At 57.5% G+C, this 17,602-nt stretch overlaps 2 protein-coding genes across 2 annotated transcripts; both read left to right on the top strand.

Moving 5' to 3' along the window:
* Window positions 1–7,188: 7,188 nt before the first annotated feature.
* EsH8_V_000351 (glutamate--ammonia ligase) lies at window positions 7,189–9,383 on the top strand (the record flags this gene model as incomplete). Its single annotated transcript, XM_083272867.1, has 5 exons — window positions 7,189–7,191; window positions 7,303–7,338; window positions 7,432–7,524; window positions 8,372–9,281; window positions 9,346–9,383. The coding sequence occupies 5 exons, from the start codon at window positions 7,189–7,191 to the stop codon at window positions 9,381–9,383; spliced, it is 1,080 nt and encodes a 359-aa protein (XP_083125582.1).
* Window positions 9,384–10,991: 1,608 nt separating this feature from the next.
* Window positions 10,992–12,599, top strand: EsH8_V_000350 (WD40-repeat-containing domain protein; the record flags this gene model as incomplete). Its single annotated transcript, XM_083272866.1, has 1 exon — window positions 10,992–12,599. One exon carries the CDS (start codon window positions 10,992–10,994, stop codon window positions 12,597–12,599), a length of 1,608 nt encoding a protein of 535 aa, XP_083125581.1.
* Between the last annotated feature and the right edge of the window lie 5,003 nt (window positions 12,600–17,602).

Raw genomic sequence — 17,602 nt, 5'->3', positions numbered from 1 at the left:
GTAGAGCTGCTGGATGGCCGCAAGACTCGCGCAGCTTCATGTCTAGCCTCTTGAAACGCCGCGTCTTGAATTTCATCGCTGCTGTCGCCAAATATGAAGTTCATCCATTCTTCATTCTCTTCTTCCACGGTTGGCTCTGTCAATGATTCGCGCCGGCTTACTCCCATTTCAGGTAGATTCAACGTAATAAAGGGTTCATGCTTTTGCTTCTTCTCGCCATCTACCTGCGCATTTAGCCCATCACGATTTGTTTGTTCGTCTTGGCTCCCAAAGTCTACCATTGGCGTGTGACTCTGACCGACGGCATCAACTAGGTCTTCCGAGGAGGCTTCTCTGGTCGCATGAACGTGTTCTTGAAGTCGACTGAGTTCTCCATCAAAGTAATCTAAGGCTTGCCTCTCCAATGGAAGACACGTGTCTGTTGGCATAAGAGGCGAGGAGGACTGCAGCGTGGATGCTGTAGTTCCACATGGGCTTCCGCCGCCATAGTTTTCGTCGGATGATCCAAGGTGATTTACACGCATACCTTCTTGCACCGCATCGTGACTGGCGGTTGGGCGTCGCGGACTCAAAATGTTCTTTGAATAGACATATCTTGGCCCGCTGACTCCTTGGCTGCTGGGACAACGGATATTGCTAACCCCTGGGCTAATCTCTCTGGCGGCGGTAGATCCGCTGTGATCTTGTTGATCTGTGGCTTCCGATCTGTCTTCTAAAGATGCAAGCACGCCCTGCCAGCGTTCATTTTCACTCATTTCTGAAGGCGCGACGACATATAATGGATTATGGCCGACTTCACCAACGTCGCTGCCGAAGGCATCCGATTTTGGAGTTTCGGGCCTCTCATATGAAAGAAGATGACTAAGTCGTTGCGGAACCGGATGGTAGACGAGAGATGGCGAGGATTCGACTACCAATGTCTGACCTTCTTGTTGCAAAAGTTCAAGCCTGCTCTGTTGACCATGTGCCAACGATGTCAGTATAGGTCTCGGACCTTTCTCGAGTGATGCATCCCCGCTCCCATGCCAATCTTGGTCTTGGGACTTTGGCTGTTGCCTCCTTCGTTTTTGTAGTGCTCTATCATTACTGGGACCTGCGAAAGGGTGATGAGTGTGGCGCTGCGAGAATTCTTGAGAAGCGGGCTGCTGAAAGTACGCCGACTGCTGCGAATTGGCCGACTTGGAATTGGCTCGAAGCAGTCTTCTGTGCGGATTGCTAGATGTGTGCTGACCTACGCCGCTGCGCCGAATATCCTCGCTGCCGATCCTGATCTTGATTTTTCGATTTTCGGCTTGCGTGCTGCTGTGACTCATGGGTTGTCTTCTTGGTAGCAGCTTGCTGTGCTCGTTCTGCTCAAAGAATGGGACAGGCTGCCTCTTGGGATTCTTATCACGAAAGCCCCATATCTGACGTCCTGCCGAGTTTCCACGGACCGGGAACTGAAGAGGAAGCGGCTTTTGAACATTGATGCCCGCCCAATCCCCTCTCTGCAGCAAACGGAGTCTCTTGGCATCGATAGCTTCGTCTCCGTCCACGACATAATTTCTTTTGCCGTTTGCAAGGGCCGCTAGGTGACCTTTCAGTGGGACAGGGTTAGTCATGAACGGGTCGCCGTAGCCCAGATGCTTGTGAGGCGATTTTCCCAACTGGCGCCCTTTCAGGCCGCTATACTGACTGTGCCGGCGCTGAAAATGTGGTGAGATTTGGACCGCATGGCTTGGCGACGGGGCCTCGAGATGCGCCGAAGACAAGTTAGACGGCCTGGGGAGAAAGGAGATGGAGGCAACGCTGGGCTTGGAAGCATCGCGAAGGCCCCTCCGAGCCCTTGCAAAGTACTGCTTCTGTTTTGCGAGCTCGGGTTTCCAGCCCTTTCCTCTCGAATGACGGGCCAGCGCTCCCTCAGTCCAGTTCATGACTCAAATGCAGGGGCTTCCTGGAGTTGGTGGCTTCAAACCCATTTGTGGGCGGATGGGAGGCGGAGAAACAACAATTCAACGCAGCAAAGTGTCAATGTTGTGCTCCAGTCAGCAGGCCCCCGGCGGCAAAACTTTCATGCCCACAGACGAGAGCGAGAGAGAGAGAGAGAGAGATCCAGTGCACAGAGAACGCAAGGCAGGCGTAGGTTTCGATGCAAATTCCATTGCGATTTCCTCGTGTAATCGCACGTCATGTGATTTCTGATTCTGCATTTCCTGCCGAGAAAGAAGGGAAGGACGGGCGGGTGAAGCATGCACTTGCCGCCTCACCCAGCTCACACAACATGATTCCAACTCCTATTTTCCACAGTGCCAACCCGTGCACTCCTGTCATCTGCGCACTGGTGCAAATCCACTGTTCCCCAAATGCGACACGCCCTCCTCCCCTCCCGGGTTCAAAGGGCCTGTCGGACGCGGCGCCTCGCGTTGCCCTGCGTATTTCAGGTACACCATACATGGCTGCTGCTGTGACACATCGAAGTCTGGCCTGCGAGTTCCAGAACGCCCTACCACATTTGGCCCACCGCTTGTTCCGGAACGATGCTCCGAAAATAAAACACTGACCGCCGGCCGAACACGAGTCTGACTCGACCCGGCTCACGATGTCGACTGCGCCCTGCTGTGGGCTCGTGTGTGCTGGTCTTCGGCCTCTCCATGTGGCGCATCACCCCCTGAAGGAGACCGGCTAGTCCCACAAGGTCCCCGAGAGCCGAGTCCTGAACTGGGTCTCCACGTTGAGTCGAGGCCTTGCCCGACACTTGTCGCGGCCGACGTCACGGACGCAGCCTTTGTCCCTCGGCCATGGCACCGACTTGCCTCTTGCAGCCCGTCTCGAAGGGGCAACACCAGTCTCCATGATAGTATCGCCGCTCTTCTGGGTCATCGAGCCCCAATTGACCATCCCAAAGACGTCATTCTGATCTCGTGAGAGTCTCGATCGGGGCCCTGTCATGCCTCGCCCAGGTGCCCTGGCAGTGTTGAGCCAAGTCCCGATCGTGGCGGCCGGAAGCCGACCAATGAGAGAATAACTGTGTGTCAACGCCGACCACTCAGCGACGAGACCGGCGAATTCTCGCCGTTCAGAGAGTTCGGACGATGGACATGACGACTTTTCGCATGCGTTTGGGGAAAGGAAAAAAAGAAGGATTGAAAGGCGAAAAGTTCGTTGTCGAAAGCAAAGAAAGGCCCAGGTCGCAGGCAGGTCGGTCGATATGGGTCTAGTCGTTGTGTTGCCGGTGTGGGATACGGATATCGTATGTCGTCGGGGCACCCGTCCGCCAAAGCGCTGGGCGGTGGTGCCGCAACTTTCGTCTGCCGCTGCCGCTGCCGCTGTGTTTTGCCCGGTCTCGGCGACCTGGTTGACAAGCCGAATCTGCAGAGTCCTGGTCAATCAAGAGAACACAGCCAATCCATCCACCCTCCAACCCCCCGCCGGTCTCGCGCCCCAACCCAACATGGCTGCTCCATCCACATTTTCCAGAATCCAACTTTGCGGCACTAGCTCTTGGGTTGGGTCCAAACAGCACTTTCCGCTGTGGACGGGGTACCTTTGACTGCACCTCATGCTCGCAGCGACCCCATGTCACTGCCGCGGCTCTCCACCGAGTAAGCTTGTCAGCAGTCACACGCTTCACCGAAACCAACGACACTCCGTGAAGTTGCGCATCGTTGCAAGGCAACCAGAGTTGCGAATGACAAGAGAGGTAAATGTGCTTAGCAGTCGAGGGCGTCACGGATGACCAGGACTTCTTGAGCGATTAATGTCCGTCTTTAAGGAGACGACGGAGCCGAAACAGCTCTTGAGAGAATTCAATTATTTCGCACATGCTTGGCGGCCAATCAGCATCCAGCGATAAGCCAGCAATGCAAAATGCGCCATCTGCCTGCTAGCGTCCCACACTTGATGGTTTGGAGACACCCGCGATGGAGGTCTCCTGCAGGTCACATCTGGAGAACAAGTTCCCTAATGGAATCATCAAAGTTTTACTTCAGCTCACTTCTGGGATCGGCAACGGCAAGCGACATCCCAGAATACAGCCTGAAATGACCGCGTACTACGTACAAAGGGCGATATGTTGAGATGACTGGGCGCTGGGGGTAATTGTCTATCCGACGGCAAGACAAAGACGTACCGTGTACAGGTCCTTCCCTGTCGCGTGCAGATTTGCGGGGGACCCCGTCTCGACACGCCGTATCAGAAGAGAATGTGTGTTTGATATGACCGACGGGGGGGCAGCATCCCGCTCTTCTTGCTGCGTTCTGCGAGGGGAATGGGCAAGAAATAAGACGGAGGCCAGCGGTATCAAGCAGCCTTCTCGCAGGGCCCCGGCTTGGTGCATCCTGGCAGTCTCCAGGACAATTCGGGGCTGCATATCAGCCAGATATTCACTCAAGTCTTGCAGGACGGGTCACGGCAGGCCATGTGGATTGGCCTGCCCCTCCGGAGATAGATAGCTCTGACAAGGTCACTTCGTGGAGTCAAAGCTTGGGGGTTCGCTGACGAAAAGGCCATCGAATATTGGCCGGAAAGGCCAACTTGGCTAGTGATTCCGAAGGTTTGGGGGAGTCGTCCATCCCGCCGTCGGAATTGAGGACGCGATATGGGGTTCCCCTTGAATCCCCCAAATGACTCGAGGCGTGTTGTAAACTCGAGGTCGCTCACAGGATACCGACAAGAAGCCATCGCACTGACCACGGATCTGACATTTGGAGTACATCTAGACCGAAGCAACACCGCACCCCACCTTTGCCCCTCGCCGCCGCATTAATGGGTCGACTTAGGTATTCGATAGGCCCTCGAAGTGGGAGATGTGACGGCTTTGTCTGGTTCGTTCCAGTCCAAATTGAGAGTCAAGAACAGGCAAAGGTATAGATACCTTCAAAGTACTATATTCAGGCCCAGGATACACCCCACCAAGGGGCTACAGACGCGCACATGGAGACGCACAAACCCGCAAGACAATCCACGTCGAGTGTGGTCAAGATATCATCATTGCCGGGAAGCGCTAAATTTTTTCTCATGAAACGACATGCTGCACAAACCTGGTGGGAGGCATTCCAACGACGAAAGGGACGAAGGAAGCAACTGCCTCCTAGAGGATGACTATCTCTCCTGCGCCACGCGCAAGCATATCCTTGGCAAGGATTGGAGATTGATGAGGATAGGGAATTAGCGCATGTGCGCGTCGTCGCGACAAGCTGCGCCGGCGGGACGAGAGGATTTGTGCGATGAAAGGGACGTTTCGATTCCAGAGCCGATGAGATTATGGAGTGGCTGGCCCACGATGTCTCTTGTCTTTCCCAGGGTCCTGTTGGCGGGGGAGACGAGCTGACGAGGTCGAGGACGAGGTCGAAGTACCTGACGATACCCCCCAAAGCAGACGCGCACAATGCCCGAAATAAACGAGTGCCAGGAATATGCACGTTGTCGCAATATGCCCTTGCGATCGTCGGGCGTGGGACCAAAGTTGCAAGCGTTGCAAGCGACGCCTTCCTCGGGGCATTCAGAACCGCAAGACATGCAGAGCCATGTCCGGTTTAACGGAGCTGCTGGCTGGCTTACCGGAGGCGTCTGGCAAGGCTTAGGAAATTAGGGAGGCTTGTTGCCCGTCTCGGGATCTCTGACTAGAGTTTGCTAGAATCCCAAAAGAGTCTGTTCCGGGGGAAGCGACGTTCAGACGTACCAAAGCAGCAACAGGAAAAGGTAGTGTCGCTACTCGTGAGGGGCCGGTTTTGGTCATCAATAGTTCTAGGGCGATTTTGCAAGCGGTCTGGAAACGGGAGGTGTGCCCGGCAAGGTGTCCGCTGTCTTCAGGAATATCTTAGACCAGACAGCTAACCCGGGCCCGAAGGACAGATGCCACAGCCACCACAGCACACTACAGACACCGCTGACAGCGACAGCAACAGCGAGGGCGGCGGCGAGGACGAGGGCGAGAGCGAGGGGTGGTGCACACGAGCAGATCCAAGGATAGTAACACTGGAGGGGACGGGAAAGGACGTGGGCTCGTATGTATCGGTACGTACCCCGCGTTGAGGTACAGTGGCTCTAGTGGCTCCTGTGGGTGAGGAGGTACCTTGGGACGCCAGTACCGTACCGCTTTTTTCTCCCCCTTCCACACCTCACTGTCTGGCTCCCATTCATTGTCGCTGTTGGGTGCTTTATGCTGCAACTAGTCGCAGGTCTTGCTCGTCGGGCTGCCTCCGGTGGCACCTGACTGGCCCCCCGCCGGGCTACCAGGCGCACGTCGAAGTCATCGTCACACTTTTCTTGAGATTTTCCTTACTTATCAGTCTTGGAGACTAGGGTTGACAGAACAAAACCACCCAAGTGGAAGCGCAAGAGGAGTCCTCTCCAGGGGCCAGCGGCGGCAACATGGAGAAGAGGAAGTCGACGATACCCCTAGAGGTGAATGGTCCGTCCGTCGCATTTCCGTTTCCCATGGAGACGTGGAGGAGGCCGTTGGTGCGGACTTGGACGTACCGGTACCTCGCTGGGCAATCTTGCAGCTGCTGGAAGAGAGCCGGCGCGGCGAAGGCGCGGGCGAAATACGTACTGTCCGGGCCGGCGCCAAAGTACAGATACACTGATGTAGCTACTCTCACGTCTACCTTCGAGGGACCCTGGGAACCAAAATCAGAAGCAGCATGTATCTGTGGTCCCCCAAACTCTGGGCTGGCGGGCGAATGGGAGGGCTAAGGCGTCCGGGGCCACACCCCACCAACCCACCCCTCCCCCCCACCGCAATCGATACCAGCAGCCAGAACCAGCCACACCCCTGCAGCCGTGATGGAAGGCCTTATCTTGGGCTGAGGAACCTGCGCGGGAGTCAAAGTACGGTTCTGTACCGCCGCCATCGAGGATTCACTGGGCAAGAAGCAGTCGTTGTTTGTATCTCGACGGTACCTAATTACAGATAGCTGGGTAAAGAAAGCATCGCCGCAAGAGAATAGACCACCCAGCCCGCGCCTGATTCCTTTCCCGAAGACAGCCAAAGGAAAACATAAAACCCTCAACCGCCCCTTCGTCTACTCGCTTATCGTGTCCCTCTCTACTTTCCAATCCATCCTCTATCCCTTCCTCCATCGATACCTAGATCGCTTGATCTTACCGTTTGAACCTTTCTCGATATTAGTTTGACCCTTTCCCGGTGTCTTTCACATACGCATCTTCACACACACAACCGCACATACACACACACAAACCGCAAAAATGGTATGTCCCCGAACCCCCCACGTCATACCTTTGTATCGCGACCAGATCGCCTACCCTTTCAATGGCTACGGACCCAGAAGCAGCATGCGCTAACATGATTCCCTCTACCAGGCGACAGAAGCAGCTTTTACCTCCAGGCCTGAGACTGTGAGAATTACACCACCCGAGCGAAGTTTAGCACAACAGACTATGTTGTCAGCTTCACACACAAAAAGGCAACCATGCTGACTCGCCGAATAGCTGGCCAAGTACCTCAAGCTCGACCAGAAGGGCTCGATCATGGCCGAGTACGTCTGGGTTGATGCTGACGGCGAGACCCGTTCCAAGTCAAGGGTACGTTTCCGACAATCCTGTCTTTCTCCTATTTCCTTGGCACTTGCACTTGTTTGGGCGCGTTTTGGCTCGGTGCCGCAACCATCCGCAACCGTACTCCAGCAGTAGAGGACGCCCTTCAGATGTGTTATCTCGCGACGCGCGCATCGCGAAGAGATGGTTCATGCCTCTCTTTCCCTGCCGCGACGGACGTGACAGACTGGTGGGCGGCCCCGTTCTCTGGATTCTTCCCCTCGGGGCGTCTCCGAGTTCCGGTTGGCAATGACGGGCAAATGGTGCGGATGAGGGGCACAAAGATCCGGCAAAGACATGCGCTTCTGGGGGGGCTTGGCGGGGGTCAAAACACCGTCCAGCCCCTCCAGTGCGGGTGGTGCGTGGTGCGTGGTACGTACCTGTTCCAGTTGGCTGGCCCTCTGGGCTGCCGGCTGACAGGATTCGGTCACGACTCGGTCCTGCAAGGAACCCTCCACCCCACTATTGCCTGGCCCAGAGCCCTCCAAGGCTTTGCCTCGCCTCCAGCTGCAGGGTTCAACGCCGCAGCTCGGGTATTGCAGGTCTTGCAAGTCGGCAACGCATATCGTCCCTTTGGCCGCCGGCCCGTCTTGCACACGCCGGTTGGCCAGCCGTCGGCCGAGATGGCTGCGTCTCCACATGGCCCCAATGCCCCTCTCCCAAAAGGGCCACTGGAGGCTACCTGGCTCCGCCTGGTATCGTCAGCTCTACGGCAAGGCGCATCGCATGATGTCAGCCTCATCGGCCAAGTTGGCCATGAGCTTGCATTGGCGCCATTCACAGTTGCATCATACCGCCACACTACAAGCATGGAGCTAACCACCTGCGTCTATAGACACTCAAGGAGAAGGAATACACCCCCGAGGACCTTCCTATGTGGAACTTCGATGGTTCCTCCACCAACCAGGCCCCCGGCGACAACTCTGACGTCTACCTGAAGCCCGTCGCCGTCTTCCCCGACCCCTTCCGTGGATCCCCCAACATCATCGTCCTCTCCGAGTGCTGGAACGCCGACGGCACCCCCAACAAGTACAACTACAGACATGAGTGCGCCAAGCTGATGGAGGCTCACTCCGCCCACGAGCCCTGGTTCGGTCTCGAGCAGGAGTACACCCTCCTCGACCTCAGCAACCGCCCCTTCGGCTGGCCCGCTAACGGCTTCCCTGCCCCCCAGGGCCCCTACTACTGCGGTGTCGGTGCCGGCAAGGTCGTCCAGCGCGACATCGTCGACGCCCACTACAAGGCCTGCTTGTACGCTGGCGTCAAGATCTCCGGCACCAACGCCGAGGTCATGCCCGCTCAGTGGGAGTACCAGGTCGGTCCCTGCCTCGGCATTGAGATGGGTGACCACCTTTGGCTCGCCCGCTTCCTGCTCGCCCGCATTGCCGAGGAGTTCGGCGCCAAGGTCTCCGTCGACCCCAAGCCCATCCCCGGTGACTGGAACGGTGCCGGTCTCCACTCCAACTTCTCCTCCAAGGAGATGCGTGTTGAGGGTGGCATGAAGCACATCGAGGATGCCATCAAGAAGCTTGAGGGTCGCCACAAGGAGCACATCGCCGTCTACGGCGAGGGCAACGAGAAGCGTCTCACTGGCCGCCACGAGACCGGCTCCATCGACCAGTTCTCTTACGGAGTTGCCAACCGTGGAGCCTCCATCCGTATCCCCAGAGAGTGCGCCGCCAAGGGCTTCGGTTACTTCGAGGACCGTCGTCCCGCCTCAAATGCCGACCCCTACAGAATTACTGGTGAGTTTTCCCTCAACACAAACACATTGCAATGTCGTCCCAGTGACGCTAACTGTCTGTTTAGGTATTATGATGGAGACTATTTTCGGTTCCGTCGCGTAAAGGGGAGAATTAAAAAGAGAGGATGGTATACCCTAGTTCAAGACTCCAGTCGTTTTGAATATGCTTTTATCAGCGTGTTACATAGACCAGACAAGGTTATTACGGGTCAATGAGAATTCAATAAGAATCAAATAAATAAAAAAACATTTCCCAATTCAATGAATGGTTCCCTCCGCAAACACGATGAGCCCTTTCGCGATGTGAATACGTCATCTACGGGATCCGTAACGGTGGCCATCTGAGACTAGGTCCCTTCAGTTTGACTTTGCAGGAGCGACAAAGTCCGATGTCGTACCGTACACTGACCGTTCTGCGGGCGTCTGCTCAGACATGGTGGGTTTTGGCCAAGACTTTGGAGAAACATGGTTCGGGGAAACATTGGGTCACCTCTCATGTTTAGAGTTTGATGAGGTCGGTGGGCAAGAAGGGATTTCTTTCCTTTTTGAATCTTTATTTTAGGATTTTTGTTTCTTGATGCCCAGCCCCCTCCCTCCGCTCTCGGCTGAAGGGTAATATCAGACGAAGGAAGGGGTCAAAACTATGCGCCTCCCGAGGGAAATCTGGCGGTGATATCACCGTCCGAAGATTTTTTTTTAGTTTCGCACAAAAGCCCAAGGCCGAACGCGCGAAAATGAAGAATAAGAAGAAAATATTCGTTCGGAGCAAGGTTGGCAGAGGGGGGAGGCTGTGCTGCTGGACGGTACATGGCTACGACGAGACGGGCGCGCGCGGGGTATAAGTCTTTCCGCTAGGACTGGAGACGATGACAAGGTTATCATTACAATTTTATCCCAGCGCTGAGTGAGTGAGGGCATTTCTGGAGGGTTGCGTGGTTGGTTAGCGTTTTGGGGAGAGAGGGAGGGAGGGAGGGTGTGTTGCAGCATGATGGATAGCGGTGACGGCTGATGCAGATTGAAAGATTATTTTGATGTAGCATTCTGGTACCTGGACATTATGCCAGCCTCCGATAATTATTTTGGCCTCACATCTGAACTGAAGCATGCCTCTGTGGGGAAATCAGACTGTAGTCGGGCTGTTGTGCTATGAGGCTGGCGATGGCTAAGCTGGCCGAAGCTCTAGCTCCCGTGGTGCAACTAACGTTGCGAGAGAAGACCGACCAGATGCTCCTTTCGCAAAGCTGGAGTGACTCCAGGGTCTGCATCCTGTTTCTAGTAACTGGTATTCATGTACTTTGAAGCCAGAGATGAACCATCGCTGTGAGATTATTCAACTACATGACGAGCACCGCCAACCAGCTTCACTCACCTGAGCCTCTGGGTTTTTTTTTGTCGCGTGCTTTTCGAGAAGTCTGAAAATGAAATCCAAAGCTTCGAGTTGAAAGGCCCCGCGGCTTATCTTATCGCAAACGTGGGGTACGAGCTAAGCCCAACCAGGCTTAGTGGACAAGAAATTCTCAATTGAGAATCTTTTTTTTTCCTTTACCAGCACTTCAACTCCAAAAAAAAAATACTACCAGTGTCCATCACGACGATACCCTCAGCTTCTGCGATTTGCCCAACACCTCCCCCCCCCCCTGCGCGCCCACACAGCCTTGTTCTCGGCCGCAATACAGAGGAGACAACCAGAAAGACGCACCAGACATTCACAATGGCAGCCCCCGTGGGACCCCTCCCGCAGGTGAAGCTGCCCTCGGGCCCGTCCCCCGTGACGGCCGAGCAGCGCTACTGGAAGTCATTCAAGAACCAGCTCCAGATCCCCTCGCCGACCTCGTACCCGATAACCCACATCTCGTCGACGTCCTCCGATGGACTGTTCGCCGTCACGACGGGCACCCGCGTCCAGCTCTACTCCTCGCGCACCCGCAAGCTCGAAAAGACAATCACGCGCTTCGCCGACGTCGCCCGCTCCGGTTCCCTGAGGAGAGATGGCCGCGTCCTGGTAGCGACCGAGGATACGGGTCGCATGCAGGTCTTCGACACACACTCCCGCTCCATCCTCAAGACCTGGACGAAGCACCGCCAGCCCGTCTGGGCCGCCCGCTTCTCCGACTCCCAGCCCACGACGCTGCTGTCCGCGTCCGACGACAAGACGGTCCGCCTCTGGGACCTGACGGCCAACGACCCGACGAGCACCTTTGTCGGCCACTCCGACTACGTCCGCTGCGCAGAGTTCTTCCCCGCCACCTCCCCATCGGGCGCGGGCAACATGGTCGTCTCGGGATCCTACGACTCGACCGTCAAGATCTGGGACCCGAGAATAGGCTCCAACACGGCCGTCATGACCTTCAAGCACGCCGCCCCCGTCGAGTCCGTCCTGCCCCTCGCGTCGGGGACGACCCTCCTCGCCTCGTCGGGCCCCAACGTCTCCGTCCTGGACCTCGTGGCCGCCCGCCCCATCCACCAGATCTCGAACCACCAGAAGACCGTCACCTCGCTCAGCCTCGCCTCCAACGGCACGCGCCTCGTGACGGGCGGCCTCGACGGCCACGTCAAGGTCTTCGAGACCACGGCCTGGAACGTGGTGTCGTCGACAAAGTACCCCTCGCCGATCCTGTCCCTCCGCGTGCTCTCCGCCTCCGACTCCCCCGACCACGCCGACCGCCACCTGGTGGTGGGCATGCAGTCCGGCGTCCTGTCCATCCGCACCCGCCTCACCGGGCCCGAGGCGACGCGCCACAAGGAGCGCGAGCGCGAGATGGCCGCCCTCATCGCCGGCACCCTCGACGCGCACGACCGCCTCACAAAGGGCCGCAAGCGCAAGGCCGCGGCCCACCGCCGCCTCGAGGCCATGGGCGAGGGCCAGGCCGAGGTCATCGTCGCCCAGGACGCGCGCGTCTCGCGCACAAAGGAGACGGCCTGGCAAAAGGCCCTCCGCCACGGCCGCTACGCCAACGCCCTGGACCAGGTCCTCGACCCCCAGGCCAAGGACCACTCGCCCCTGGCGGTGCTGACGCTGCTGCTGGCCCTCCGCCACCGGTCCGCCGTGCGGGACGCCCTCGAGGGCCGCGACCAGAGGACGGTGCAGCCCGTGCTCAAGTGGACGTGCAACCACATCATCGACCCGCGGTACGTGAGCGTGTGCGTCGAGGTCGGCCTGGCGCTCGTGGAGCTGTACGCCGAGTACGCCGCCGCCAGCGCCGAGCTGTTCGAGGGCTTCCGGACGCTGCGCCGCCGCGTGGGCAACGAGGTCGAGAAGGCGCAGCTCGCGTGCGAGACGGGCGGCATGGTGGAGAGCCTGATGCTTGGGTCTGCTTGAAAAAACAAAAAACGACTTTTCTGATTCATGTTGGGATTTTTTTTTCAAATGGGATGTATCTTGTCTGAGATGCTGTAGGGAAAGGAAAACCTACCCCCGCCCCTCTCTCCCCTCCGCACCCTGAGGATGTCTGCCGTTTCGGCTCATTCGGCAAGGGCCACAGTCACTGCTTGGCGCGGTTTCCTTCAAGGGGTCGGGAAAAGGGGATAACGGAGGGAAACAGCTGGACACTTGGGATGTGGATTGTGACCATGTACTTGTCAAGGAGGAAGGAGAAGTAAGGAGGAGGAGGGGGGGTAGGGGGGACTTGTGGTCCGTCTCAAGAGACGTCGACTGGATCTTCTTGGTCACTGATGCATTGCGATGGCGTTGGGGATCAAAAGGGTAAAAAGAGAGAGAGAGGGTGGAAAAAAAGGGGAAGAGATAATTTGTGGTGATATAGAATGAACTAACCTACAAACCTACCTGCTCTTTCTTCTTTGCTTGGAGGTGATTAAGAATACCCCCCGCTTCCAGGCCTCTCTCTATCTCTCTCTCTCCCCCTGGTTTAGACTATACAAACAACAACATCACCACCAAAACGCCCAACCTTGCTTGATTTTGCTACAGAAGAGTGACGTTGCAGGCTATCGCAGATAAGACGGCATCTGCCTGGGTGATGCGCAAAGGAAACCAAACATTAAAGTGTCTTGCTCATTCAATACACGGTCCAGGGATGAAGACCTGCTCCCATTCACCTTTGGATAGGTATAGGATATCCAACTTAGCAACTTGACTGAGAGGAAAAAAAGAATCTGCCTGTGTTCATCGTTACCATGTTGGTTTCAATTGCTTTGGGCGCGATACTTGACACCCGAGGGTGCTCGCTCCCAATTCGAGGCATCTATTGGCCGACGCCCAATACGACCGACGCCAGCGCAACCACAGTCACAGCATCGAGGGCATGGATCACCAGACAAGGCATTGGAAAAAGTGAAGAAATGGAATTCCGGCTGTCTACAGCATTACTCATAGGTCCTACCCAAACCCCATGGTCCCTAGCCGTGTTTCCCAATTCGTGTCACTCGAGTCCCATTCGATCCTGAAACGTAACGCCGTAAACATTATATAGTACAATTACAAGAGACTCCATATGAACATCGCACCATAAATCATACGCCGTTGCTCAGTAATGTCGATGACGCCGGGACCGACCGGCGCCCAAGTCGATGCGGCTCATTTCCTGCATCAGGGCCCACTCGTTGTCGCCGTTCGCTCCGCTCATGATGGGCAACGGGACCTTGGCCGGGATCGGGGGGCCGCTGCCGTAGTTCCCGCCAGGCGAGTTGCCATACTGCGGTGCGTGGTTTTCGCTGGGATAGTCCCAGGTGCTCGCCCTCGGCAGGCGCGGCGGTGTGAAGTCGCTGCCAGTGTCCTGGTAGTTGTGCGAAGAGATAGGGGCCAGAGGGCTGGATCCCGCGGGAGACGTGGAAGGGAGAGCAGGCATGCGTTGCGTCCTCTTCTGTAGGCGGTTCCGGCCACCACTGCCCGGGGCTGGCGGGGTGCCGGGGTTGTGGTACGGCTCCGAGCCGTAGGTGACCGGCGAGGCCTGGGACTGGGGCCGGCCGGCAATGCGAAGCTGCCGGCGACCGCTTGTGGGCAAGGGCTGAGCGCCGGCTGGGGACGCCCTTGACCGAACTGAAGCGGATGCCGGCGTGGCAGGACCCTTTGGTTCGGGCTCTGGCGCCCAAGTATCCATTGGTAGATGATCCGAGGGGTCGATTTCCCGCCCATCGTGAGTGATGATCTTCTCGTCAGGATCGGGTCTCGAAATGCTGCTGTTGGTGGTTGACATGGCTGGGTTCAGTGCGTCGTATGAATCCGGGCCGAACGGAATACCAGACAGCCTGCGATGCTCAGAGGGGGGCGGTGCGGGGCTGACCGACTTTCGCTTAATCGTGTGCTGGTGTTGAGGGCTTGGAGAGATGCCTCGCGCCCTCATGTGCTGTGGGGGAGGCTGAGGCGAAAGACCCCTTCTCGGAGGATTGGGGGAGACGCCTCGGTTCATCGCTGGGTTGGGCGAGACGCCTCGTGCTCTCGGAGGATTGGGCGAGACGCCTCGTGCTCTCGGAGGATTGGGCGATGCGCCTCGTGTCATCATTGGGTTGGGAGAGGCGCCTCGTGCTCTTGGGGGAACAGGCGAGACACCCCGCGACCTGTTCGATTCGGCGGGAGGGCCGCCGTACGCCGTTGACGACCGGTGATTGTATCCTGGCGGGACGTACGTCTGGTACGAGTTGTCGACGGCGTACCCGACGGGCTCACTATGCTGTCTTCCGCGAGTACTGCTTGTGACACTCTGGTCGGTGTAGCGCCGTTGTTGACGTCTCTCGTCATAGATGCGGTCCGAAACGTCCTGCGCAATAGTGGGGTCGACGCCTGGCACCAAAGACGCCGGCACGGCGGGCATGCTGTGGGCCGTGACCTCAGTTCCAGATAATTCAGATCGCTGAGAGGTATATTGGTTCTGGCTGCGGGAGTGCGAGTGGTATGACGATCCATCCACCGGGCTCGGGGCAAAATCCCGCGTGGCGATAGGAGAGGCTTGCTGATGACGAACCATCTCGTCGCCTCTCGGGTAGGGCTGCGGCGAAGTGCTGTAATGGCCGGGCGACACATTGCCTCTGCCAGCGAGCACCAACTCATCGCCTCTCGGCTGATAATCCTGTTGGTAATCTTGCTGGTAATCCGGCTGTGGTGATGTGCTGTAATGGCCGGGAGAAACGGAGCCCCGGCCTGCAAAAACCAATTCATCTCCCCTCGGCTGGTATTCAGGACGGGGTGATGTGCTGTAGCGGCCCGCCTGCACCATCTCATCTCCTCGCCCGTATGCGGGCTGCGGGGAGCGACCGCGCTGACGAGACGACCCCGCGCTGCCCCTGCCACCAATGTTCAGAGGCGCAGGAGTAGGGACTTGTTCATAACCCTGGTCGTATCTCATGTCATCATACTGGGGAGGCGTGTAGGAATTTCGCCGTTGGGATACTTCCATGGACTGCTGCTGCTGTTGCTGTTGTTGCTGGTATTGTTGCTGTTGTTGCAGTTGTTGCTGTTGCTGAAGCTGTTGTTGCTGCTGAAGTTGTTGCTGTTGCTGTTGCTGCTGCAGTTGCTGCTGCTGCTGCTGCTGCGAAGCATGCGCTGGGGGTTGATCTTGGCGGTAGCCAAACTCGTCATACTGAGGTAAATGCGAGATCCTGCGCTGGACCTTGTTCGCGGGAGTAGGCGATTCTGGCACGTCCTCGACCGTTGGTTGCATGGACCGGTACTCTGCGTGGGCATCGTATGAGTGGTGCCTGGGTGGTGACGGTTCGTGGTGGTGATCTTCGGGGCCCGTAATCGCATTGGGAACGGCAGGGGCCGAATCGAAACCACGGTATGTCGGCCGCCCGGGGTAGGCCGTAGAAAAGGACATGCGATGAGCCTCGTTTCTGAGGACATCCTGCCTCATGGCATTGGCTCCTTTCGGGGGAGTCTCGTAGGCACCCCGTACCACCATGTCTTGCGAGTTCCCACTGTTGTGCCGGCTCCTGTGGGCGGGCGGGGGCGGGGGCCGGTCGTCTTCCATGGATGGCGCATGCCGCTGGTCCTCCAAGTAAAGCATATCGCGGGGCGGCTCAGAACCTTGGCGATAATGAGCCTGGTTGACTATCTCTTGAGAAGAATACCTCGGGCTGTATTCCCTTTCGTCTTGGTGAGAGCCGGGGCTGTCATAACGTTCATGCCTTGGGGTAAGCTGCGGTGTCAAATCTGTAGGGTGCTGCATTGCAGCTTGAGGGGACTGTGCGGACAAGTCTTGCTGGCTGGACCGGGCCATAGGAGCAGGACTGCTGGAGTATTCGATGGCCTGTAGCGGCGACTGAGTCGATATGCTCGCGGGCTGCTGCTGCTTGGGGCCCTTTGGCATCGGGCGCGACCCCGAGAGACTTTGCTCCGGAGCTGGGGGTAGAGGAGTGCTCATCTCCTTGGGGCCCCTAGGCCCGCCGGCGCGAGGCGGGGTCGGGGCTTGGTCGGGAGACGGGGCGGCGGGAGCCTCGCCTGAGAAGGGGTCGGAAGGCAACGGCCGGCGTTTGATCTGTTTCCGAGGGATGGTGCCACGCATCTCAGTGGGCTCCGCCTCGACGGGCCTGGGCTTCGCCACTGGCTTCTCGGGCTTCGGTCGGACGTCGTAGTAGGTAATCTCCATGCGCACCTCGCCGGCGTACTTGCCCTTGAAGGACAGGTTGCGCCATATGTCGTTCTGCCCTCCACCTGGGACAATGATGTCCCTGAGGTCAATCCACGTCTCTCCGATGAGCTCCGTCTTCTTGTCGTCGTTGAACACGGATACCTTGAGCTGGTAGTAGTCCGGCGAGTCGTGGACGTCGAAACGAAGCTCCTGGTCCCTGGAGGGGTAGGTGTTAGCCCGTGTCTGCGGCTAGCTCTCTCCGAAGAGACGCGGAGGGGAGGAACAGCGGGGGGAGGGTTACCATTTGGGGGTTTGACCTCCACGAATGTCCGTCGTCGTCCTCTTGGCCTCCTTGCCGAGGCGCGCAGCGCAGTAAGGGTCTTGCTTTCCGATGGTCTTGCGGTTGGGCAAGTTCTTTGCGCGGTCGATGATGGCGACCAGGGTGCCAATCAAGGGCCCGTCGACGCTGGGGTCGGCGAAGATTCCGGCCGTGTGCATCCCGTTGAGGGGGTGGGTTTTCGTCTTGGCCGCGGCCATTGTGGCGATGTGGTTACGCTGTGTCGTAAGCGTAGTATGCGATTCAAGGGCCCAATCCAGCGGTGATTTTGCGAGATGGAAGGAAAGGCATGAGATAGAGGGCTGCTGACGAGCCGCAGATGGAGGAAAGGATCGCTTGTAAGCTGTTTACATGAGGCGAGGATGTTGGGGGGACGGGTATCAAAATAGTCGAGGCCTGTCGAGGAAATATGACGGCAGAGGGGCCGGAAACAACACAAAATGGCGATGGCGGATGACGGTG

Source organism: Colletotrichum jinshuiense, chromosome 5 (assembly GCF_051148585.1).
Source record: "Colletotrichum jinshuiense chromosome 5, complete sequence".
NCBI lineage: Eukaryota > Fungi > Ascomycota > Sordariomycetes > Glomerellales > Glomerellaceae > Colletotrichum > Colletotrichum jinshuiense.
Note: the sequence above shows the minus strand (reverse complement) of the source record. Positions and strands in the feature narration are given on the sequence as shown.